This window comes from Saccopteryx bilineata, chromosome 5 (genome assembly GCF_036850765.1).
Source record: "Saccopteryx bilineata isolate mSacBil1 chromosome 5, mSacBil1_pri_phased_curated, whole genome shotgun sequence".
Lineage (NCBI taxonomy): Eukaryota > Metazoa > Chordata > Mammalia > Chiroptera > Emballonuridae > Saccopteryx > Saccopteryx bilineata.
This window is the reverse complement of record NC_089494.1, coordinates 230,095,028-230,121,713: the sequence shown is the minus strand read 5'-3', so window position 1 is coordinate 230,121,713 and position 26,686 is coordinate 230,095,028. Positions and strand designations below refer to the sequence as shown.

Here is a 26,686-nt window from a genome sequence, read left to right as displayed (position 1 = left end):
TTGGAATATGGCCACACCCACATGTTTAGTAGTCTGTGCAGCAAAACTGCAACACTGAAAATATTTCCTTTATAAGAAAGGTTTGCTCACCCTGATCTAAACCCCAACTGTCCTCACTTCAGTTAGAGCAATTTAACATCCATTTTATATTAGTTTCTGCATAAGATCTCCTGTGATAAAAGAAAGGGTTCTGTATATTTTTTAAATGTTGAAAACTTACCAGACAATCTTTTACTCATTTGCTTCTCAATTTATAAATTTTTTTTATTATAAATTTTTATAATTTATAAATTTTTTAACTTTTAATATAATGTGTAAGATATAGAAAACAAATGTTTGCCAAATAATTATTTAATAGAAAACTACACACAGTTTACCTCTGGCCTTCTTTCGAGTGCTTCTTTAATTATGGGATGCAATTCCTCTATTAGTTCCCTAGAAAAAAATGATAAACATTCTTTAAATTAATAGCTGAACAAATATAATCTGACATGTGCAAATATGTAAATATTAATATATTAAGTAAACAGACAAGCATTAACCCTAATAGTACTATTTAAAACAAAATTTTTATTGTTTTCTTTTGGTTATAAAGCAAAATCTGCAAAATGTAGGACATTTGGAAAGCTGAATAAAATGATATGTCACATATTCTAATTTGTAGAAATAACTACTATTAAGATTTTTGTTCGGCCTGACTCAGCAGTGGCGCACTGGATGGGGCGCCGGACTGGGATGCAGAGGACCCACGTTCGAGACCCTGAGGTCACCAGCTTGAGCCCAAAGTCGCTGGCTCACTCAGTCTTCTGTAGTCCTCCAGTCAAGGCACATATGAGAAGGCAATCAACGAACAACTAAGGTGCTGCAATGAGGAATTGATGCTTCTCATCTCTCTCCCTTCCTATCTGTCCCTCTCTCTGACTTTCTCTGTCTCTGTCACAAAATAAATAAGTAAATAAAATAAAATAAATTTAAAAAGATTTTTGTTCGCCTGACCAGGCAGTGGTACAGTGGACAGAATGTCGGACTTGGACACGAAGGACACAGATTTGTAACCCCAAAGTTGTCAACTGAAGTGCAGGCTCATTCGCTTGAGCGTGGGATCACAGACATGACCCCATGGTCGCTGGCTCGAGCCCAAAGGTCATTGGCTTAAAGCCCAAAGTTGCTGGCTTGAGCCTAAGGTCATTGGCTTGAGCAATGAGTCACTCACTTTGCTGTAGCCCCCCAGTCAAGGAACATATGAGAAAGCAATTAATAAACAATTAAGGTGCTACAATGAAGAATTGATCCATCCTGTCTGTGTGTCCATATCTGTCCCTCTCTCTGATTCTCTGTCTCTGTCAAAATAAATAAGTAAATAAATAAAATGATTTTTGTTTAATCATTTTGCAACCCACATTTTACATAGTTGAAACCCTATCATATATAAGATATCCTTTTTTTTCTTCACTTAAAACTATCATAATGGCTTTTATATACAATTAATTCAGAGTATTTTACTATGTGGTGGAATACCATAATTTTCCTAAACATTTTCATTTATTACTGAGTTGTTAACTTTTACATAATTTTTATTATAAACACTGCCTCCATAAACATCTTTGTACATTAATCTTTGTCTTTATTTCTAATTATTTTTATAATATAAATAAATATTATATATGATATTTCCTTAGGATTAATTCTTACAAGTGGAATTAATGGGTCAAATGATATTAACTTCATGAACATGATAATTTTATCTTTGCTTATATTCTGATTTTTAAATTTATTTTAATTTTAATTTTTTTATTTATTCATTTTAGAGAGGAAAGGGAGAGACAGGGAGAGGGGGGGGGACTGAGAGAAAGAAGGGGGGGAGGAGCTGGAAGCATCAACACCCATATGTGCCTTGACCAGGCAAGCCCAGGGTTTTGAACCGGCGACCTCAGCATTTCCAGGTTGATGCTTTATCCACTGCGCCACCACAGGTCAGGTTTATATTCTGATTTTAAATGGGAAATGTGTTTATTATAAAAGATTGGACAAGTATAAATAGCAGAAAAAAATAAAATCCATCCACAATTTTATTATCTATAGATAACTCCACAGACAATTAAAGTATTTGCCTCAGAATTATTTCTATTTATGGGATTTTGTTTCATAAGAAGTTCAGATCATTTTTGAACCTCATTTTTTGCTATTAGCACAATAGTGCATCTAATTGTCATTAATTAATCTTCCAAAAGTTCATTTTTAATGAATGCTATTCCCATACCTACAGACGTATTACAATTTGTTCTCTATTGTGCATGTCATCTTGGAGATAAAACATCAAAAAACACTTTATATCACTAGAGGTAAATCTTATAATAATAAATTCAGGGCCCAGCAGGCAATAACAGAGCCAAACCTCACACAAAAATGAAGGATTTGCTTCATTCATATCAAAAACATCAAGAATGATATAAAATATATACGTAAATATTTCTTTTAAAAATAGTCTAACTCTTTATGCAAGAGGGGAAAAGTTAGTAGCCTCACTGTGTAAATAAATTGGGTAGAAGTATTTGAGGTTTACACAGCATTTTATTTCTGGAACATATTTATACATAGTATATAATCTGATTTTCATAATCATTCTGTGAAAAAACCAGGGCAAATTCTATTTCCTCAATCAAAAGGGCAAGTAAAGGCTCAACTAAATTAAATGTCCTGTTATAGGTTACATGGCTAGTTAACGAGTAAAAGGACTGATAAGTTTACTGTCCTGTTAAGTGCTCTACCACACCTTCTCTCCCAGTAGCCATATTGACTTCTTTAGCGCCTAGAGAAAACCTGTAAAGATAATTACCTAAAAGCTCCTGGGTTGGTCCTGCCCAGCCCTAGAACAAGGGACTCTGTGATGTCCATACTCTCAGAGCGCATCATTGGAACTATGTGCTTAAACAAGGACGAAGGGGATGGGATTCCAATAATCTGGAAAAAAGATATATATATTTATAGCACCTACTAATGATAGTACATCCAACTAAATAATTTAACATTTCAACACGATTTGGTCAAGGGCATGGATAGATGAAATTTTAGAGTGAATGGTGCTTTAAAATTCACTCATGGGGTACATAATCTAAAATGGTTAAATATAAAATATCTTATCCCGTGGTTCACTGCAAGTACATTAATAGAACTGGGCTTCGGGTGTCTCTCAATTTCTCGCAGATACCACCATCATATAATAGGTTGACTCTTACCATCAGTTGGTCTATCTATGTCTTTGAACCACAAAAATAAATAGAACAAAATTACTTCCAAAAGAGCCATCAGTGTCCAAGTGAGACACCCAGGTGCTGTTTTCTGTTTCCTTCAGTCAAGTCATAATCTGTCACATCACAAAGACTACATAACAATTCTTACCAAGTATCATTGGTACCACTACATAATTCAGTAGGGTTCTGAAAAAATATTTAATTATTTAAATCATTCCTTTTTGATACTGAGAAGTGCAAGAACTATAGGAAATAGAGTAAGGGAAAAAAGGAATGAAAACTACTTTAAAAATATTCATTCTGATGAATTTAATGAGCATAACCCTTTTCCCTGAAGAAAAACTACATATTTATATAATATATATATATTATATATATAGATAGATATAATTGATTCCAATTAGGATTCTGTAAAAACAGTAATGGGATTTTCTTGAACTCTTTTTTTTCTCATTACAGTGCAAGTAATGAATATGCTTTTCAAACAACTGCCTTGTTGTCCTAAAGAAAAAATTCTGGCACCATTTCAGCACAATGGCAGACGTGAAAAACTTACTCTAGAATCAATGCTATAGCCGCTGTCAGGCGTGGACGCCAGCGTCTCAGGAGGAGAGCAGCGCACAGACCCTGCCGAAGGCGAAGATGTGGACGTGGCCGCACTGCAGCACAGGAGCAGGTAGTTTCTCCACAGGCCGATGTACGAGTCACTGCTGCTGGTGGTACTGACTTTCTTAGCATTGATGGGGCTACTGAGGAACAAGAAGAACAGGTAGTACAAATAATACAACATATTTTCAAAAAATGTTTACAAACTAATGCTACATTTTTATCAATTGTAGGGAGATGATTAATATAAAGTTTTCATTACTATCTGTGGAATAATATAAGATATCAATAAACAAAATATCAATATATGACTGAAAATTAAAATATATTATAGCATAATTTAAACATATTCTATTATTCCTATAACCAAAGTTAATACTTCTATTGGGTCACATTTTATAACTTATTATACATGCTCAAAGTAAGGGGAAAAAATGAAAATCACCTTTACTGCCATACTATGTACTTTTCTACACGTTTAATTCATATACATGTAAACAAATGCATGAGTATATCTTTTAACTTATAAAAAAATTATAATTTTGTTTTATAGCTTCTTTTTATACTTAACATATTTTAAACATCTTCCATGTAACTAATAGACTTTCATGACATCATTTGTGATGGCTGTATGCTATATCATTATACAGATTATCCTGATTAAGGAGCCTCACTTTCATTGTTGGATATCTTAGCTAAAAGCAATTTCCCCCTATTAAATGTAGTATTATACATTTGAATATATGTATAATTAGAATAAAAATTTAATTATCTTCTAGGGTAAATTCCTGAAAATGAAATTGCAAAGTCAAAAGAATATCCACATTTTTAAAGCTGCTCCCAAATTTTTGTCTTTAAAGGCGAGACCAACAAAACATTTGGGAACAATTCCAACACCAAATTCTATTGGGATTAAGGACTATGAGCAAAACAAAAACAGGAAAAATACTAATCAATAGTCCTTGCCTTAAACAGATGTATAATATGTTAAGTAATGCACATGTACAACTTCATTAATTCACCAACAGTGTCTTGGTATGTTAGAAAATGTTGAGAACAGTTGTGACAGCAGCAAAAAAAAACAAAAATAAAAACAAAACAAAAAACTATGCTCCCTCCCTCAAAACCTGTAAAAAACCATCACCGTCATTTTTGCTAAGGGAGATATACAATAAAGAAACAAAACAGTGTTGAATGGTGTTAAGTTTCAAGAAGAAAAATAGGAAGTGGTGGTAGGAGAAAGTAATAATTTAAAATATGGTAATTAGGGGCGATTTAAATAAGATAAGATCATAAATGCTATGCAAGGTGAAAAGTGTCAATCTTCATTAAAAAAAAACCAACAACTCCAATACAAAATATCTGAGACTTTACATAGATACATAATTAGCAAATATAAACAGAAATACCAAAAACATATACAGCGTGGGACAAAAGCAGGTTAACAGTTGTGAGTATGTAAAACACAGTTTACACTTGTATTATTATTTATTAATTATTATATTAGGACATGAAGGAGCTATAGAAGACAAAAGACAATCTAGGTTCATTTGAACAAAAACTCATAGAATGGAAACTGTAGACTAAACTTAGTGAACTTTGAGAGGTTTGTTTTGGTTACAACCTAAAAGTACATGAATACTATTGATGAAAAAGGAAAAAAAAAGTAGATATTAATGTGAGCCTATGGTGTTAAGTTTATCCAGGTGCTGGGTTATGTAGGCAAGTTATATAACAAGAGGACACATCCCACGCAATCTGACCAATGACATAGTGGATAAGGCGAAATCAGAAATTCAAACTTGGGTTCAAAAATATTCTCCTATATTTAAAAGCAAGAAGAAATAACTGCAAATTATAATGACAATGGTCAATACTCCATCACCTTATCAGTTACTCCAAATCTTTACTATTATCCTCAAAACTATAACCCAATTCCATATGTCACTAATCCCTATAAACAGATGGCCTTCCATATAATGCCATCAGGAAAAATAAGGTCACTAAGGTTGGTCTCTTTACTTCTCACTCTCTGTCTACAAAGTTACCATCATCCACATCCATATTCATCTTCTGATCCTTTTCTTATTAATTCATTCAACAGAGTTTCACTGAACACATATTAGGTACCAAGCATTGTGTAATTAAGTGAGCTGACAATTACAATAGGTGAGACTAAATTACATAAAAAGTATAATGGGATTATGAGACTGTATAGCCATACATCATAGTAAGCTATTTATGGATTTCCTAATTCATATAACTTTCAAAAACACACACAATGAAAACTGATAGTCTACATATTTTTACATTTATATTAGGAAAACAACTTACTTTATATCAACTTGTGGGGACAACAGCTGAAGTCTTGTATATGCAAACATCCAAGCATAGCTCACAGCTGTAGAGCAGTGTTTTGGAAGGTTTTCTTGCTTTAAAAAACTGGACAGACTTATAATCCATGGGTCTTGGCCTTGGGTCACATGTGCAAATATCCATATATGTGATGGACTAATCACATCAAACTGGTGACTAATAGGAGAAGAATTCCATTCTGCTAATGTTTGTAAATCTATCGAGCTAGGGCAATACAGCAAAGTAGTCTATGTAGAGAAAAGAAATTGATTACTGCACGCTTCACGACTTTTAAAGTTCTGCCATATGAGCTGATTTAAACTGTAAGTGGCCTGCTGGTAGTTTCAAGAACAGAGGGTCTAGAGCAGGATATAAGGTCCAAGGTGGGCATGAGAGAGTAGGGAATTCCTGAAACTGCATTTAAGGTTTTGGGGCATGCACATGCATGTGTTTTTCTGGAGAGAGATTCCATAGCTTTCATTAGCCTCAAAAGGATCTATAAACCAAAAAGGTTAAGAACCACTACTTACATAATTCATACATAAAAATGCAATTTTTATGGGAGTACTAAAGCAGTTAGAGAACTCAAAAATGACCCATTAACTTTCAACCTGCTGTGCCCTATACGTGCATAAGTGGGACAGACTAGAACATGGGCTGCTCTCCAGAGGTACATTTTTGTAAATATTTGCTCAATAATGTTCTGAGCTCTTATATTGAAGAGAAAGATTTACCTTCAGAGCAAATTATTCCATTCAAACATAAAAACAAACAACAAAAAATGGAGCCCTAAGCTAACAGACTCAATTCACTTGATTCTTCACAAGAGCCACGCTGCTTTAGGCACTAGAAGAGTGCCATCCATTATGCTTTTTGTTGGTTAATCATCTAAAACAGAATTCTGTAAATTGTATAGATTAATAATCACCTCTTAGGTTTATATGGTTTTCTGATTATGTCTCAGGGTTACACATAATTCCTGAGTTGTAAGAGCCAAGTAATATGCAGAAAGCACAGAAACCTCTTCTCCTTGGACCCCAAAACAGGAAGAGAAAAAATATTTCAACTACTAAAGTTTGAAGGTTACTCATACATCAATCTTGATATATAATTTCTTTTTTGATTCAAATCCAACTAAGCAAGTTCGCATATGCTCTCTGAATAATAAAAAGTAGTGGTTTTCTTCATTTTAATGAGTAGAATGACCTTGACTATAGCATAAAATACTACATATTTGCTCCATTGCATTTAAATTTATGTGGCAAAATAAATAAATTCACTTTGTGAAGGAAGAGTGCAATTTTTGCTCTATAATTCAACACATTTTTCCATGGTATTTTAACCAATATATATGTCAAAAATAGTATATGCCATACATAGTAAATAGCAAAAAAAAAAAAAAAAAAAAAAAAAGTCAGTGATAATGTTAGATCTAAGGGAAATGTCTTAGATCCAAAAGACTGAAATTTTATAAAGATAAATATTTTTATTGCTATGGGAACATATACTAACCATAAAAATAAACCAGAGACACTTTTTAAAGAATTTTTAATTTTTAAAGTACAGTTCTCAAAAATACTTTCTAATACATAACATTTTAAAGGAAATTCATGTATGTGTATGATTAACTTCTAAAACAAGACTGAACAGCATGCAGTCATTACAATCATCGCATTGCATTACATCACAGTTACAGAAATCATGACATTTACCTGATCGGCCCCTGTGAGATGTATGAAGCTCTCAAGAATGGATGGGCTCAGCCTGTCCATCACATCTATGGCTAATTCATCATCACCCTACAAAAAGGATATCATATGTCTAAAACATTTAAGAATGTTTAATAAAAGTAGTCACATTTACATAACCATTAAAAGTTCACTTTAGCACTACTGGTTATAAATGGAATTGAGGGCAGGTGGGTCAGTGCAGACCATGTCAGAAAGACTTTGTTATAAAGTAAGTTATATATGCATGCCTGGTAGTAACAGAAATGTAATAAAGATGGACAAAAGGATAGTTTTTTAGTATTTTCATTGTGTAAGTAAATGAAATATCTAACTCTTACCTTAGGTATTTCCAAAAGTGCAAATAAAGCCCGTATTTCTCTAAGGACACTGACGGCTAATCTCCTAGTGGCAGGTCGACTGCTACAGAGAATGACAAGAGCAAACCCTTCGACCACATGGAATACATTGGAATACGGGCTCCTTTCCAGAGGAGGAGGATGAGAAACTCCATTAGCTACACCATGCTTGAAAAATAAACAAGTTAAAAATAAAAGTTTTAAATGTATAGATAGGCATTCTAGTAAAACAAGAATAAAGTAAATCATAGAAATTACGCTACAAGTCTGCCTCAGCTCAAGCAATTTAATTAAGACTTAATTTATAAAAATGCAGTAGTGTATCTAGTGAAAAAGAGCATTCAGCTGGCAGTCTAGATATGAATTCTGTACCTAGCTTCTACCCCTCACTGGCTACTTTGTAACTGTGGAGTTGACACTATTAGTCACTCTTGGTCTAAGGTTTGTATGTGGAATATGAGGGGACTGGATTGTACCCTTGATATTCAAAGTGAGGACCAGCAGGCACCACCAGGTGGCACCACCTAGGAACTTGTTAGAAATAGATTCTCCAATAGATCCAATCTTGGTGATTGGATGGTCATTAACGGCTGAGAAGCTGAGCTGCTTATGATCCAGCTCTCAAATTCCAAGGTTCTATGATTTACACATTTTCATAAATCAATAGTTTGAGCACCTTTAATGGCTAAGAAGCATATATATTATCAATAAAAAACAGGGACTGGTACTAAGAATGAAACAATCAAATAACTCAAATAAAAGACTGCCAAAGGTTTTTTATTACACCAGTTTTATCAGAAATAACCTAAATGTGAGCTAGAACTGCATCTAACATCTACATTCATTCAAAACTCATTGTTAAAAAAGGAAAGAGGTTGAAAGTTTGGTCACAAAGACTATGTATTTAATATATGAACTATAAGAAAACTCAGTTTAAGGGATTATGAACAAGCACTTTGAAAGTGAATGAAATGAATAAAATTTTTAGTGTTTGATATATGAACATTGTTGGTCTTTTACAACTGACCACATCCAAAGGGACAATTCAAAAGAATATGGTACCTGTGAGTCCTGGTTTTTGTTATGCATTTGGGTTGCTTGTTTCCACTGATTTATTAATTGTACCAACATCTTTACGGCATTATCAAGAAGTGTGGGATGGACATCAGTCACTTCACGAACAACAAAGTAAACAAATCCTGAAAGAACATCCTCCCGCCAATCTGGAAAATCAAGCACCAGCGCTTGTAGAGTGTTGAAAGCCAGAGCACGCAGTTCTTCGTCCATGTGAATCGTGAGCCTATCAAGAACAAACTCTGTCAACAAACCTCAAAACCTTCCAAATACTTTCATCGTCTAAAACTTAAAACTAAGAACTTAATAAATAAGCCCTCTTCAATGGTTTGCAAGAGGTCTGACGATAGAAACCCACGTTCACTTTTCTGTTATATCTATTCTTACGCTGGTCTAGATTCATTTGTTTCAATTCATGTATCAATCTATTAATACTACTTGGTATTTTTACTATAATTCAGAATTAACTTTGATTACAATATAAATGCTGTATTTAAGAAAAACAGATTGATGTATCAAGAATTATATTTTAAAATATTTTAATTCTTAAAATATCATATTAATCCTATAAGCAATAAAAAATGATACCCTATCATATAATATCTTAGCACTAGGTCAGACTTGTTCAGTCCTTTGCTATCACTGGAAGGAACATGACATCTCTGTCATTCCTCTCATGCTGCTGTGGCTGTAAGAAGGAAACAGAACAAATCAAGATGGAATCCATTTAACAGAAATAATTATTGAAGGTGAAAATGAAAATAAGTTTAGTAGTAACATCATAAATGGAGTGCACCTAGAAAAAATAAAAATAAATTTGTCAAACTAACAGATAAGCCCCTAAAGACAGTTACAGTTCAAACAAATAAAAAAGGCCATGTAAAATTACCTTTTAAGACATCAAAACAATATAAAGACATGAAAATATTATAAGTTAAAGGCTTTTATCATAAATTATAAAGAGAATGATAAAAAATAAATAAAACAGAAAAGATGGCTGCAGTATGTAACATCATATAAGTAAGTTTCTGGTTTGGGGCTTGAAGAGGGTTAGTGATTGAACACCAAGACAAATGCATCAGGGTTATAAACAGCCTGAATAAGATAAGTAGGTAACATTAAAAAATATGCCACAATTACATGCTTGGGAAGCTAGGATGACAGAGTTATCCTCAATGACAGAGGAGGAAAGCTGTGTGGTTTAGGTGAAAGGAGATATCACAGTCTTCATTCACCCTGCTGAACTCGGACCTGGTCTTCACTAAGCCAACCCTCAATGACAAGGAGACTGAAGAGAATGTATTACAGCTAGACAGACTTGGGAATGAGCCACAAGGCAGCAGCAGTGACAGCAGCACGAGGACGAGCATACAGGGTGATAGGGTCTCTGGGCCAGTACTCCGACAGTGGCACCAAGGGAGGCACTGTGGGAGAGGAGCGCGAGTAACTCGCTACATGACATTGACTTTAAAGGTTACTTCAACATCCCTTATATCCATGAATCTGCAAGTATCATTTTATACCAGTCTCTGTGACTCAGGGTCTAGGCAGGGGTCCCCAAACTTTTTACACAGGGGGTCAGTTCACTGTCCCTCAGATCGTTTTGAGGGCCGCCACATACAGTGCTCCTCTCACTGACCACCAATGAGAGAGTTGCCCCTTCTGGAAGTGCAGCGGGAGCTGGATAAATGGCCTCAGGGGGCCGCATTGCGGCCCGCAGGCCATAGTTTGGGGACGCCTGGTCTAGAGGCATGAGGAGAACAACAGTGTGGCCTGGCTAATTGAAGGCAGGGGAACTAATTAATTTTCCTTAGGAACAGCATGCAGGTCTACGAATTTATAATGTCTCTTTGATTTGTTAGTTTGCTTCCTTTATTTTCAAGTGAACAAGATCTGGGCATCACAATTGTAAATGGGAGGAATAGGGGACAAAAGAGATCTGACCCTAGAAGCTTTTTTTCTGCTGAAGTAAATTAATTAGTAAGTAAACATCATAGGGGAAGAAGTAAAGTAAATAGCAAAGCAAAGTATTATTGTCATTCACTGTCCAGATATTTGCTCCTTCACTCAACGCTCCATCCCTGCTCATTACAGATGCAATTTCATTTTGGTGGGTGTGGAGCAGTTATGCCTTCTCCTTTACCTGTTGTCTACAACTGCTTTTGAACTACAAAGGCAGAGATGAACAGTTTGACAGAGACGCAAGATCTGCATATCCTAAAATATTTCCTATCTGACCCCTTTCCTAGGGAACTCTTAACTGTATCAACAAAGCAGGTTTTCAACAGTCTATCACCTCAACCTAGAATTAATTTTGGAAGCTAATATTTAAGTTTACTTTATGTTATTTACTCATTTTTTAGGTCTATGACATGCCTAATAGAAAAAAGAAGCCCTGGCCAGTTGGCTCAGCGGTAGAGCGTCAGCCTGGCGTGTGGGAGACCCGGGTTCGATTCCCGGCCAGGGTACATAGGAGAAGTGCCCATTTGCTTCTCCACCCCCCCCCCTTCCTCTCTGTCTCTCTCTTTCCCTCCCGCAGCCAAGGCTCCATTGGAGCAAAGATGGCCCGGGCGCTGAGGATGGCTCCTTGGGCTCTGCCCCAGGCGCTAGAGTGGCTCTGGTCGCGGCAGAGCGACACCCCCCCCAGGGGCAGAGCATCGCCCCTGGTGGGCGTGCCGGGTGGATCCCGGTCGGGCACATGCGGGAATCTGTCTGACTGTCTCTCCCTGTTTCCAGCTTCAGAAAAATACAAAAAAAAAGAAAAAAAGAAACAAAAACCTGAACTCTGTGGGCAATGCAATAGAGGAAAAAAAGTGAAGACGAGACCGGGTGACCGTCCAGGTGCCTAAGAAATGGCTGTAGGAATTAACACAAAAATTAATTGCCTAATGGGCATCGTCACACACCAACACTGCCCAATGTTAAAAGATAACGTTTTACGGCAATGAGATACCACCTCACACCTGTTCGATTAGCTGTTATTAGCAAGTCAGGTAATAGCAAATGTTGGAGAGGCTGTGGAGAAAAAGGAACCCTCATACACTGTTGGTGGGAATGTAAAGTAGTACAACCATTATGGAAGAAAGTATGGTGGTTCCTCAAAAAACTGCAAATAGAACTACCTTATGACCCAGCAATCCCTCTACTGGGTATATATCCCCAAAACTCAGAAACATTGATACGTAAAGACACATGCAGCCCCATGTTTATTGCAGCATTGTTCACAGTGGCCAGGACATGGAAACAACCAAAAAGCCCATCAATAGATGACTGGATAAAGAAGATGTGGCACATATACACTATGGAATACTACTCAGCCATAAGAAATGATGACATCAGAACATTTACAGCAAAATGGTGGGATCTTGATAACATGATACGAAGCGAAATAAGTAAATCAGAAAAAACCAGGAACTGTATTATTCCATACGTAGGTGGGACATAATACTGAAACTAAGAGACATTGACAAGAGTGTGGTGGTTACGGGGGGGAGGGGGGAATGGGAGAGGGATAGGGGGTGGGGAGGGGCACAAAGAAAACAAGATAGAAGGTGACAGAGGACAATCTGACTTTGGGTGGTGGGTATGCAACATAATTGAACGACAAGATAACCTGGACTTGTTATCTTTGAATATATGTATCCTGATTTATTGATGTCACCCCATTAAAAAAATAAAATTAAAAAAAAAAAAAGATAACGTTTTATATAAATTTCAGGAAATATTACCAGATGGAAAGTGACGGAGTTGAGAAATAGGATTTGTAGAGGAATCTAAAAGAACTTTAAAAGTTAACAATGAGTGGGGAGAACATGTTTAGCAAAACATAAAAGACAAAATGGGAGTTTAGAACGTATATCAAATAAAGGATTCAATTAGTCTTTTACTGATAGAGTAACAGGGCTGGTTTGAAACTTAGAGATCAACAGAGATAAAGATCAACACTGCCAACAGTAATTCTTGTTTACCTTGCTAACAATTCAATGAGGTCAGTTCTGCTCATACCGTCAGGGATCAACCTTGGAATAGCAGCAATGCAAGTTCTAAACAAATCAATTTTGGGTTTTCTTTCCCCCCTGTAAAACATATCACAATAGGACTTCATAATTATATTACATATGCTGGAAAATGAAAGCGAAGTTGGAAAAATAATTACAGAATAGGAGTCCACAGGAACTATTAGGTTAAATAATAATTAATTATTTACAATACAAAATTACTTCAAATTAATGACACATTTTAATTAAATTTAACTAATATTAAATCTTTAGTAAATAATTATTAACTAATAATAATACTGAAATCAAATAACCAAGTACTGATGAGGGCTTAGAAAAAAGTAACAAAATATTTTTTAAATTTAATATCATTTACTAATACGGTTCTTGAAAAACAGACTTTCTCATATATCACTGTTGTTATTGTTTGTTCTTGTCTTTTTATTTTTCTTCAGGACACACACACACACATAAAATTTTTATGTAATAAAATGTGTCAATTTTTGAAATCAGTCTGGTTCCTTCAGAGGATGGATACAATTTATATCTACTATATTCCCTTCTTGTTATTCAATGATTTTATTTTAAATAGCATTTTAATATACTGGTTTTTATTTTGGTCTGTACGTCAAGGTAAGGCTTTTAGTTAATTTATTTTATCCAAATTGTTCTTCAGTGGCCTAATAAAATAATTCTTAGGTAGAAGAATTTGGATGATTTAAATGTTTTAAGCCAGTATTCGTTTTAGTGGCAATGGGCCTGCTACAAACTTTTTGGACTTTTTTTTTTTTCAGAGACAGAGAGATAGTCAGAGAGAGGGATAGACAGGGACAGACAGACAGGAACGGAGAGATGAGAAGCATCAATCATTAGTTTTTCGTTGCGCATTGCAACACCTTAGTTGTTCATTGACTGCTTTCTCATATGTGCCTTGACCGCGGGCCTTCAGCAGACTGAGTAACCCCTTGCTCAAGCCATCGACCTTGGGCTCAAGCTGGTGAGCTTTGCTCAAACCAGATGAGCCCGTGCTCAAGCTGCCGACCTCGGGGTCTCAAACCGGGGTCTTCTGCATCCCAGTCCAATGCTCTATCCACCGCACCACTGGCTTACTTTTGGGACTTTTTATAGTCAGTCTTCTCTTCGCATGGTTCTAATGAGGGAATTTTAGTTACCATAATTTTGTTAAATAATACCAGTCCCAGCAAGGTTCAATTTTCAGATACCACATGTTAACTATAAGCAATTGCATAAACAAGCTTCCCTGTTAGCTCATCAGTTCTCCAATCATGATGTACATAACAGATGTGCATCATAACCAGTGGTTAATTACGTCACTTTTTAAAAATTCTGTTATGATTAACCACTGCCATCTGTTATTTGGTTCACACACAGACAGCAAAGTGTGTAGTTGTGTTGCTTATTTGTGATAAACTAGGGTGACATTTTACAAAAATGGATAATCAAAAGAGGAAATTGACCGAAAAAGATAAAAGTAGAGCAAAGAAAGAAAAAATGCTATTATTAGAAGTGAAACTTGAATTAAATATTAATGGAATTACAGAGGAAATGGCTAACTGGGGAATGTGGACACTGCCATCGTTGCAGGCGCCACATACGCAGCCAGAGGAGGTTGGCGCGAGCAAATGTATTGACATAAAGGAAGACAGGCCTGACCTGTGGTGGCACAGTGGATAAAGTGTCGACCTGGAAATGCTGAGGTCGCCGGTTCAAAACCCTGGGCTTGCCTGTCCAAGGCACATATGGGAGTTGATGCTTCCTGCTCCTCCCCCTGTTCTCTCTCTATCTATCCCTCTCTCTCTCTCTAATAAAAATGAATAAATAAAAAATCTAAAAAAGTAAATAAATTAAAAAAAAAAAAAAGGAAGACAGTGGTGGTGATGAGAAGAATAGCGCCTGGCCTGTGGTGGTGCAGTGGCTGGAGTGTTGACCTGGAACATTGAGGTCCCCCGTTGGAAACCCTGGGCTTGCCCAGTCAAGGTACATACAACAAGCAATCAATGAACAACTAAAGTGAAGCAACTATGAATGGATACCTCTCGTTCCTCCCCCCCTCACTCACCTCTCTCTGTAAAATCAATAAATAAAATCTTAAAAAAAAAAAGATTTCCCAGATGAAATAACAGAAAAAGTTCACAGTAGAGAAACTCTCAGTTACTAGTATATAATAACTATATTAATGACACTGCGAGATCTGATTTCCAATTTGGTAATCTAAGACCTAGATGCAGATATTAATATCTGAAAGATGTCCCTTATACAGAATATGTAGATACTTCTTAGCAAATCAAGGAAGCTATTGCCATAAAATAAATTCTCTTGAGGAGGAAGTCCCTAAGAATAAGGAAAAAAGATTTTAGAACGACAAGTAGTGACAAGGGTGGGTGGATGAGGTACTATTTCAAAAAATTACTTCTAGTTTATTCATCTCTGTACCCATGGCTCTCAGGATATTTTCACGTTGTCCTTTTTATTTATCTGGGCCCTGGAAATAAGAGCGTTTGTTTGATTTAATAAACCAATCAGTCCAATGTATCTGGGGTAACTAGGATCTATCTATCACTCACAGAATAAGAGTAGGACATTGTCACTGTCAACAAACTAGAAGAAGAATCCAGGACACCTTCTGCTACCTATACTAGGTGCAACATCAATTTAAAGAATAAAAATGAGAGTGTGGAAGGAATCATTGTATCAATAACTACAGCAGATGGCAATATGGAAAAACTCCAGAAAAGAAAGTAACAACCATCTATACTCTTTTACAAAAACTGAAATAGCAATGAAAGAAAATAATTTACTACATACGTAATCATATCTTCAGGCTCCTTATTAGACATCTGCACACTAGTCATACACATTGGTCTTCCGACTTCTTTGTCCAAATGTCTGAGAATGCTATCTAACGCTTTTCTCACTTGAGGATAGTAAATTGACATTCCTAGTGGAAAAAGACCTCAGTTATAAAATGTCAAAGTAAATAAGAATAACTTACTTTCTGTAAAAATTAAAAGCCTCTCCATCTTTAAAAGACATGAACATTCCTAGCCAGGGTATACAGAAGCGCCCATCTGCTTCTCCACCCCTCCCCCTCTCCTTCCTCTCTCTCTCTTTCCCTCCCGCAGCCAAGGCTCCATTGGAGCAAAGTTGGCCCGAGCGCTGAGGATGGCTCCATGGCCTCTGCCTCAGGAGCTAGAATGGCTCCGATTGCAACAGAGCAGTGGCCCAGATGGGCAAAGCATTGCCCCCTAGTGGCCTTGCCAGTGAATCCCGGTTGGGCACATGCGGGAGTCTCTCTCTCTACCCTCCTGCTTCTCACTTCAGAAAAATAAAAATAAAAAAAAAGACATGAGCATATTACTGTTTCAATTGTGATATACTCTCGTCCCTGACGATCAGCTTCAGTATACTGGAGAACACGTGTTAAAATTATGCATAGAACTAAATTTGAAGAAAGAACAACATGCAGCTAATAGTATCACATAAAAAAAAAAAAAAAGATTTAACCTGAAGATTTTTCATTTGACAACCTATAGATATTATAATGAATATATTCTTTATTTTTTATCATCCCATATACTGGAATAACCATAATAGGCAAATATATATATTTTAAATTCAATCTCAACTTTTACAAAGAATTTTCAACTGTATCACAAAGCAATTTATTTATTCCAGTTAACACTAACCTATGACTTTTGCTTCTTCATCTGTCAAGGTTTTATTGAGAAAAATTTTCTTCACACGAAGAGTGTTTCCTGAAGGAAGAATGACTCCTGTTGTTGGCATCGGTGGCTCACCATCTTTCTGCTGCAAACTGTCAGCTATTACAAGGAAGACTCTGAGGCCTATGTTCATTCTCTTCAGAGAAAAAAGATTCAAAATGCTATGTCAGAGTTTTAGCAAAATTTTTTTTCATGTCAAAAACATCTCATCAAGTAACACTGGGGGAGAGGAAGGAAGACAGAAGGAAAACTAACCTTTTTGCTCAGCATTTTTTAACCAGTCCAGACACTGAAGTCTGCTTTAATATCAAGTTCCCAATGCCACCCACTCAGTGTGGAGGTCAACTGGCTCTCCTATCACCTGTAAAGCTTGTTTCAGAGCTTCTCCACCTTTCTTCAACTCTCCCTACTTCATTGAAAGAAAACAAAAAACTTTCTTCAAACTCTTGCATAGGTAAACTCAGAGCTGCAGCTTTCTCCTCTCCTTTGCTCTGCTCACAGGCGAGGGGTCGCTAGTCTTTCTGGTTGTTAGAATTCTATCTGATCTTACATTTTTTTGGAAATTATACTATTGATTATCCTTTTTCTTGCATCTTCAACATCTCCTTTTCAACTGACTATACCCCATTTCTGTTAAACTTGTCTTGTTCAACAGGGAAAATACTTTTGAAAATGGATATTTAAAAGGATGTCTTTCACTATGCAATTTTTGATGCTGGAAACCACATTAAGTATATAAAACACTTATGTATGCTCACTTAAAAAATCAGGAAATAGATATTAACCTATTTTAAAAATCCTATAAACTGAAAAGCTTCAATAACTTGTATCCTATTTGTTAATTACATAAATATATATCTCAGGATTTGATTATGAGGAGGACTAGCACCGTAATTTAAGACATAAGAAAAAAGATACCACCTATAGTCTTTCTACATTCTCAAATATTATTAGACTCTAAAAGGCAACTTGTTTGTAAAATATTTTAAAACAATTTGAAAACTGAATGTCTACAGAGTGAATCTAAATTTATTAGAGAAGCCACAGAAGTAGAAAATAACATTTGTCTTTTAAAAAATTATTGTAAGCTCCACCTTGGGAAAAGGATTTTTGTCTCTTATACCTAAACAGTACCTGACACATTTTAGGCGCTCAATAAATGTTGAGTGAATGATATTTATTTAAGAAACTTGATGTTTATATTATTTATATTATTTCTATAAAAATCTTGAGCTGGTATCACAACATCTAGAAGCCAGCTGAGCTGGCTAACCCGAAAATCCTAAGTTATTTTCCACCATGTTTAAAACTACTCTAAAACCATTCAGTTAACTATCAGAAGGATTATATAACTTGCCCCAGATCACACTTGCAGTAAGAAGTAGAACTTCTAACTAGAGACTTGATTGAACCTTAGAGTTCTGATTCCAGCAACCACGCTCTTAGTGTATTTCTATACATATTTTTTCTTTTTTACCTCTGGATTAATAGTGAAAGTTTTAGTAGATTTTCCAACACTGAGAAGATCAAATATTATTTCTTTCATTGCAAAATCCAAACGTTCCTAGGAAAAAAACAACAACAATAAATCCTTCTAATCTGCTACCAGTACATGTTAGGTATCATGCCAAGAATTATTATAATGGCAACAACATAGGTCTGTGGCATAAAATAGTCATAAATCTAGTTGTACACAGAAAAATACATACAAACTCTAGTTTAAGAAAATGATTATAACACCTGAAACTAATATAACCAATGTCACCCCAATAAATTCAATTACATTTTTAAAACAATTTAAAAATGATTATAGATATTTAATTATCAAATAATTTAATACCCAAACCAATGGAAAATGTTTTAAGTATTCATTCACCAAAATCATATTAAAAATCTCAGTGAAGGGATTCTCAGAATGATTACAAAAGGGAATCCCACAATAGCTCTGCAGCTGGCTGGAGAGCTGTGAGGTCAGGCTGGGACAGGAAGAACGGGTTCCCGGAAGGAAATCACCGAGAAAAGAAGTAAACAAGATTAGTTTGAGAGGAGTTTGGTAGTTCTGCGGAGTGCAGTGCAGGTGTAAAGCGATTAACCCAAGGGCGTGGGTACTACCAGGGAGGGGGAGAGGGAGGGAAGAGACACAACCCAATGGCAGGAGTTTTCTGAAGACTAGATCAAAAGCACAATTTCCTTTTATTCATCTTGTTAACAGATTTATACATATCTAATTATCGTTAATTCTCTACTTCAGTAAATAGAAATGTATTCATTTTATTTAAATATTCCTTATTTATTCACTGTCAAAATAACTACATCATTGATCATCTAAATTGTTATATTGGCCCTGGCCGGTTGGCTCAGCGGTAGAGCGTCGGCCTAGCGTGCGGAGGACCCGGGTTCGATTCCCGGCCAGGGCACATAGGAGAAGCGCCCATTTGCTTCTCCACCCCTCCGCCGCGCCTTCCTCTCTGTCTCTCTCTTCCCCTCCCGCAGCCAAGGCTCCATTGGAGCAAAAGATGGCCCGGGCGCTGGGGATGGCTCTGTGGCCTCTGCCCCAGGCGCTAGAGTGGCTCTGGTCGCAATATGGCGACACCCAGGAGGGTCGCAACATGGCGACGCCCAGGATAGGCAGAGCATCGCCCCCTGGTGGGCAGAGCGTCGCCCCCTGGTGGGCGTGCCGGGTGGATCCCGGTCGGGCGCATGCGGGAGTCTGTCTGTCTCTCCCTGTTTCCAGCTTCAGAAAAATGAAAAATAAATAAATAAATAAATAAATTGTTATATTGTTAGTTCAAAGAGAACACAATGAACACTCTGGAATCAAAGTGTCCTAAGTTGAGGAGGTAAGCCTGCCTAAGCTTCGGCAGGGCTGCTCATATCCCAAAGGGCTGCTCATATCCCAAAAGGAAATGTGATTAAAACCTTCGACTTGCTTATTCAGCACCTATTCAATCCCTTTCTAATAAACCAGTGGTTCTCAAACTCTTTGAAGTCAGGACGCATTTAAAATCCTACAAATAGTTGTAGGTGCACTATATACAAATTTCTGAGAAATATGTTATCATGATTAAGTCCAATACTAAAGAAAAAAATATAAAGTCCAAGCGTGCTTTTATGGTAATTAAATGAAATAAATACGACAAACTTAAATTTATTCTGACATTAAAAAGCATTTTTATGTCACATTTTTTGAGTTATACTGCTTTTTAGAATTTGTTAAAAAGAGGGGTTAAAAAATAAAAAAAGTTATCTTTTTATATATATAGATACATTCTTAGTAAGAATTAGTAAATTCAGCAGGTCCCGGCGCAAACGTGTCTTTTCATTCTTGTGTTTATGAAATATGAGCCTGACGTGTCCCAGCGATTTCTTCAATGTTTGGGCATATATTTGAAAGGCAAACTCTCATTTCCTTGTCAATACATTGAAGAATTCCTCTTTTTACTCTTAATTGTATTGAGTGCAAACCAATACAAACAAAGGATAGAGGAAACTTGCCTCCAGTCTTTCCAGGGAACATGGGGGTAGTGTAAACAATCCAGCACCACAGCTTAACAGCCTTTTGCAACCTAATCAGGCAAGTGAGGTGGGGGGGGGGAGGGAGTTGGGCAGATTGTCAGCTTACAGCCAATTCCCCACACCTCTGTCCCCCAAAAATCTAAACTCCAAAAACCCTGCTGGTTTTTTGGTCCCCAACAGGCACATATTTCTCTGGAATACCATAGGGCGCACCTGGAAATCTTCTAGGGTGCACCAGTGCACCCTGGTACACACTTTGAGAACCACTGTAATAAACCTTACTTTACTGCAGAGGCTAGAAAGCTAAAATGGTATTTCCCAGATGCCCTGTAACAATAGGCTTTAGAACAGGGGTCTCAAACTCAACTCAGCATGTGGGCCGCAGAGCAAGATCACAGCCGTTCGGCGGGCTGCACTAGGTCTACAAAAGGCAACTGTTACACAACACCTTTCTCACTGCAGTTGAAAACAAAAAAAAATCAGTACAACAAGCACATTCGTACATGCAGTTTACTCAGTGTCACAAAATGACCAGAAACTGTAGTTCGCATCACAACTGCTGTTAACAAAGCTAATATCTAGCTAGGATGCTAGAGAAATGAAAAATACAAGTAGGCCCCTAGGCTTACTTAATTTTATCCAAAATATTTTGAACTTCGTGCATTAGTCTGCGGGCCGCACAAAATTGTTCGGCGGGCCGCGAGTTTGAGACCCCTGCTTTAGAATGTGATTTAGAATGTGTACCCTGCCAAGTGGTACGCTCATGTGAGTCTGCAGGAACTGGGTAGCATGCAGAAGAGGAGGACAGAGGGGCAAGAAATCTATTCTACCAATGGGGATCATGCCAGCAGCAAGATTCCAATGCACATGTGGTGACTTCCTAATTTAGCAACGTTTTCATTGTGATGGAGGCAGCAGCTTCTTTGATAGCCCGATTCTGCAGTTTCACCTTAATCTTTCAGCCTATTAGAGTTTCTATGAATTGTATATATAGTCCTTAAAAGATCACTTTGGGTTCAACTAGCTACAGTGGATTCTAGTATCTATACTTAAAAACCTAGGTTAATACAGACTATGAAAACAATTTTCAAAAAATAAAAAAAAACAACCCACAAAACTTTCAAGACACTCATGGTATAATTAATTAGTAAATACACCACAGTAGGATTATGAGACACCTTGACTCTTCCTAAACTAAAAGTGCTTCTTCTTCTGTTTTTCTCCCGGAGTGTAGATCAATGAGTTAAAATTATTCTGTCACAAAAAAATCATTAGCATCTTTTATTTTTTCCTTTTTAAACCATACATTTATTATTTCTACTATTCAATAGCAACACATGTTTTGTCATCATGCTTTCAGATGTGTAACAAATTTTCTGACTCCAAGTTACTACAACAGATAACTCTTATAATTTACATAGACACATGTATTACAAGGGGAAGCACTCACCTGAGCAATGAACTGAATAATCTTCACAAATATATTGAGAGGCGTATCGCGAGGAACCACACTACGTGAACCTTTTGGAAAAAGTGCTGACACTATGCTCATAAGACGACTACAGGGGGAAAAAAATCAGTCATAATGAGAAAATAAAATGAACAGAACATTAACAAACTATTCTCCCTATTCTTCATAATATGTCAAGAGAATTCACATACCCTCACATGGTATTTGTAGTATTAACTAAAATTCCATTAGTGTCATAGCTTTTACCAATATTTTATTTTAAATACTTTGAAACAAAGGCACTCACCTTTGAGTTACAGTGTTGCTTTCACATTTTATTCTAATTACATAAACCCACAACAATCTGTACAAAGATTCCAGTGCAACTCGAGACATTTTAGGATCTTTATTCTGTTTAGAACAAAAGAGAATTAAAATGTTTATTTATTAAAGTACCTGCAATCGGTTAAGAACAAATACATTCTCTGTCAACAATAACTAAAAGCCCTCACCCTTCTCTTTTTTATTCAACCAAAAGCAAATTTAAATATGTAAGTATATGTTTGGTATATGGAAATACCGATAGCTCAAAAGTAACCATAAATAAGGAATTCTGAGCCATTATTTATACTCCTAAAATAGTAAAATATTACAATTACTAATACTTCTAAAATTATACACACACATCAACTAACTTGATGGTAAATGGTTCACACAATACTGACATAATGATGGAAGGATTACTAATCTTGGCAATAATTCATTGCAACCCATATACACTTAAAATCTAGAACACCAACTATTGTAGATATTTACATTTATGAAATAATGCAAAAAATTAATGAGTGATTAGCCTAACATAAGAAAATATGGACTAGTGGGCTAAGAGCATGGGCTCTTTAATTAGGAATGGCTGGCCAAACCCCATTCTTGGATACCATTATATTAACTAGTGCCATAATTTCCTCATCTCTAAAATAGAGGTAATATGGTACCTACCACACAAGCTCAGGAAGTTATATGAAAAGAACCTGTAACACTGCCTGGTACATGTTAAATGCTCAACAGGGTCAGGTGTTATACCATATTCCCCATGTATAAGACCCTTTTAAAAAAAAATTTGGGGTCTAAAAACTGGGAGCGTCTTATACAGTAGTTGTGGCATTTCAAATGCCATAGATGGAACTGAGGACAAGACAATATATGAAGACAGTGATTCGTCATCAGACACAGATGAGGGCAAGCTAACGGATGGGAGTTTTGACAGTGATGAGGAGTTAGTTGTATGAATAAAACCTGAGTTCAATAACTTTATGTAATACATTTTTTTTTCAAATTTCAGGCCCAAAAATTAAGGTGCAACTTACACATGGGAGCATCTTATACATGGGGAAACACAGTACCTTCAATTTTTTATTTAGAATTAGAACATTATTATCGAAATTATTATTTAGAATCAGAAAAGTATTCCATTTCAATCACAATCTGATCAACAAACCATTTATCTTCATATTAGCTGTTATAAAAAGCAAGGTTTTCAAATCATTAGTCTTATAACGAGATTTAATTGTGAATACAGAAAATATAACTAATCATCAACTTTATTAGGAGAAACTCTTTATGTTGGTTGTAGGATGTACTGATTGCTATAAATCAGCATTTGTTTCCTTTGGTTTGGGGATTTATTATTGTTAAAGAATTTTATACAACAACACCAGACAAAAAGGAGTTTTTAAATGCCAAGTAATTTAGCCATTCTATTTTTTTTAAGATATAGAATAATGGATTACTTATTACTAAAAGCAATGCAAAAAAAGGTAACAACCGAGGGTAGTTTTTCAAGACAACTGCTAGAAAATATACTTTTGCACATTTATCTCTATGAAGATTTGATGTAATTAAGAATGAAGTATCAGGCCCTGGCCGGTTGGCTCAGCGGTAGAGCGTCGGCCTAGCGTGCGGAGGACCCGGGTTCGATTCCCGGCCAGGGCACACAGGAGAAGCGCCCATTTGCTTCTCCACCCCTCCGCCGTGCCTTCCTCTCTGTCTCTCTCTTCCCCTCCCGCAGCCAAGGCTCCATTGGAGCAAAGATGGCCCAGGCGCTGGGGATGGCTCTGTGGCCTCCGCCCCAGGCGCTAGAGTGGCTCTGGTCGCAACATGGCGACGCCCAGGATGGGCAGAGCATCGCCCCCTGGTGGGCAGAGCGTCGCCCCATGGTGGGCGTGCCGGGTGGATCCCGGTCGGGCGCATGCGGGAGTCTGTCTGACTGTCTCTCCCTGTTTCCAGCTTCAGAAATATAAAAAAAAAAAAAAAAAAGGAAGTATCAATTACTATGCTGGTCAGTTTCAATCTCAATCTCTCCCCCTCCATTGACAAATCCATATTGATTCTAAATTTCAAATAAACTCCCCCCAAGTAGTTTTCCGTTCATTTCTTACATGTAACTAACATTAATGTGTACATGTTACTAATAAAACACCTCAGCTTTGGGTAGTACTCTCTTCTCTGTCATACACCTTTCTATTCTATTGTTTAAATTCAAGATTTTAAATATCAAAATATCAATTGAATTAATTTTATGTTCACTCCAAATATTTTCACATGAAATTATATTTTAAAAATAAAAATAAATATCAATTATGCATTAAATACACTTAAGTCTAATCCCACATAAAACTTATTTTCATATTAATGCTTAATAAAGTATTTGGGTTATCCTATTTTTAGTTGTAGCATGAAAAAAACACACAACCCTTGATTTTCAAACTTTCCAAGACTGACTAATATGTTTGCAAAGTAGAATTACTTTATAATGAACAATAGCAATAAAAGATGAAAAGTGATAAAAATCAATAACTGTTTACTTAGACATTATAATACAACTATCATGTCTGACTAAAAATATCCTAAACTGATCTGAGCCTTAAAGACATCTAATTGCTTTGTTATAATTTTTGTCTAATGTGAACTGTCAGATTCCATTAATATTAATAAAAATCCAATAATATTAATATGTAATAGAGTTTAATGTGTCAGTCAAATATGCTCTTTGGCAGAAATTACTTTAACATTTCTTCCATTTTTTTCTACTGTGAACTTTCCAAAATTAATTTGTTTAAAACCCAAAACAATAGGATAAAAGTTTTAAAAGTGCTGCATTAAAATCATATTAAAAAATCTAAGCTACTGTCTCAACTCATGTGAAATTTTTTAAAAAGTTTCATTTGTAACAGCTAATGTAAATTAGACTATTTTAAAATTGAGGATTCTGGTTAACAATTAACATTCATTATCAAATATCTTAAAACATCTTCTTGGGGCCACATTAACATTAAACCCGTAGAATGTTCCTGCTGTGTGCTACTCTTCTGTTATGAGAAGCAGGCATGAATAAATACATTAGACATGCAATGCAATAATGGGCCAAAAAAAAAAAAAAGCCACATTTAAAGGAGATAAAGCAGTATTTTACATCGACACGACTCACCTGGAGTGTTTCTATTTGTTTTCTGATACTGTTGTTAGATGGCATCTAAATAAAGCAATGTGAGACAGCAAACATAAACATGAGATGCAGCACATGCATGTTAGATGAAAATAAGCACAAAACAAGACAGCTCCTCACCAAGGTCTCTATTTAGAAGAAATTTGAAATTTCCAAGACAGAAAGTCTAAAGAAAAAAATCCTATAATTTGGGCATCATGGGATACATCTACAACACTTAAACTGAAAGAAAATACTTAGACTTTTAATTATCTAATTTTTCATCTCCAAAGCACTGCCTTTTTGTTCAACCAAGTTTAAATTCTTTTTTCTTAAAGCATACACTGTAGAAAAAGTATCTTCAAATGATTCCTCTGTTAACTATGCTTCAGAAGCTTTAAAATCACTTTTCGCATAATGACCTCAGTTGATATAAAGATAGAGGAATGGAAAACTACCAGATTCTGTTTGGAACAAAAATAACAGATTTAACATTTTCAGTGAAAATAAACTGATGCTTTCTCATGCTCTTTCTGGGTCTACAGTTATACTAAAGCCCATTTTTTTATGATCACCAACTTCAAAAACTTGTATAATAATTTTTTTAAATGTACAACGTCTTAAAGTGCCTTGAAAATGTATCATATTTATTTTTATGACTCTAAAGAATGTCTTTTTAATATCCTAAAATTATAGCCAACACGCGGCAGAGCGATGCCCCGGAGGGGCAGAGCATCGCCCCTGGTGGGCGTGCCGGGTGGAACCCGGTCGGGCGCATGCGGGAGTCTGTCTGTCACTCCCCGTTTCCAGCTTCAGAAAAATACAAAAAAAAAATTATAGCCAACATATTTTGTTAATATAGCCATTACATCACCACTCTCTATAGCACATCATTCCTTATAGTACTATTAACATGGTAGCCCAGAAAGAGCAAGTTATGGAACTGGATGGATCTAGATGCAAATCTTAGCTCTATCATTTTTGGGGGGGGCTCCCTAAATAGGGGTTATCTTCTTTCAGCCTGTCACAGTAAGAATTAAATGAGAGACTGTATTTAAAGAATTTAGCATACAGTAAATATTACTAAAAAAATCAATTTTAAGAAGTAGTAGGTCTAATAAAT

At 36.0% G+C, this 26,686-nt stretch overlaps 1 protein-coding gene across 7 annotated transcripts in view; it reads right to left on the bottom strand.

The window, feature by feature from the left end:
- FRYL (FRY like transcription coactivator) overlaps window positions 1-26,686 on the bottom strand; it is a 292,372-nt gene that overhangs the window by 85,601 nt on the left and 180,085 nt on the right. For 6 of the 7 annotated variants that reach the window (XR_010725621.1, XM_066232612.1, XM_066232613.1 and 3 more), the window contains 14 exons: window positions 25,567-25,611; window positions 22,387-22,490; window positions 22,080-22,188; window positions 18,591-18,677; window positions 17,078-17,249; window positions 16,197-16,329; window positions 13,341-13,448; window positions 9,361-9,598; window positions 8,281-8,466; window positions 7,925-8,011; window positions 6,192-6,460; window positions 3,808-4,000; window positions 2,837-2,961; window positions 378-435 (listed from right to left, as the gene is read on the bottom strand). Coding sequence is in view for 6 of the 7 variants with exons in the window: in XM_066232612.1 (XP_066088709.1) it covers window positions 378-435; window positions 2,837-2,961; window positions 3,808-4,000; window positions 6,192-6,460; window positions 7,925-8,011; window positions 8,281-8,466; window positions 9,361-9,598; window positions 13,341-13,448; window positions 16,197-16,329; window positions 17,078-17,249; window positions 18,591-18,677; window positions 22,080-22,188; window positions 22,387-22,490; window positions 25,567-25,611 (1,914 nt within the window). In the remaining variant the exon portion in view is untranslated. The remainder of the gene's footprint in view (window positions 1-377; window positions 436-2,836; window positions 2,962-3,807; window positions 4,001-6,191; window positions 6,461-7,924; window positions 8,012-8,280; window positions 8,467-9,360; window positions 9,599-13,340; window positions 13,449-16,196; window positions 16,330-17,077; window positions 17,250-18,590; window positions 18,678-22,079; window positions 22,189-22,386; window positions 22,491-25,566; window positions 25,612-26,686) is intronic. The other variant, XM_066232611.1, reaches the window with a different exon arrangement.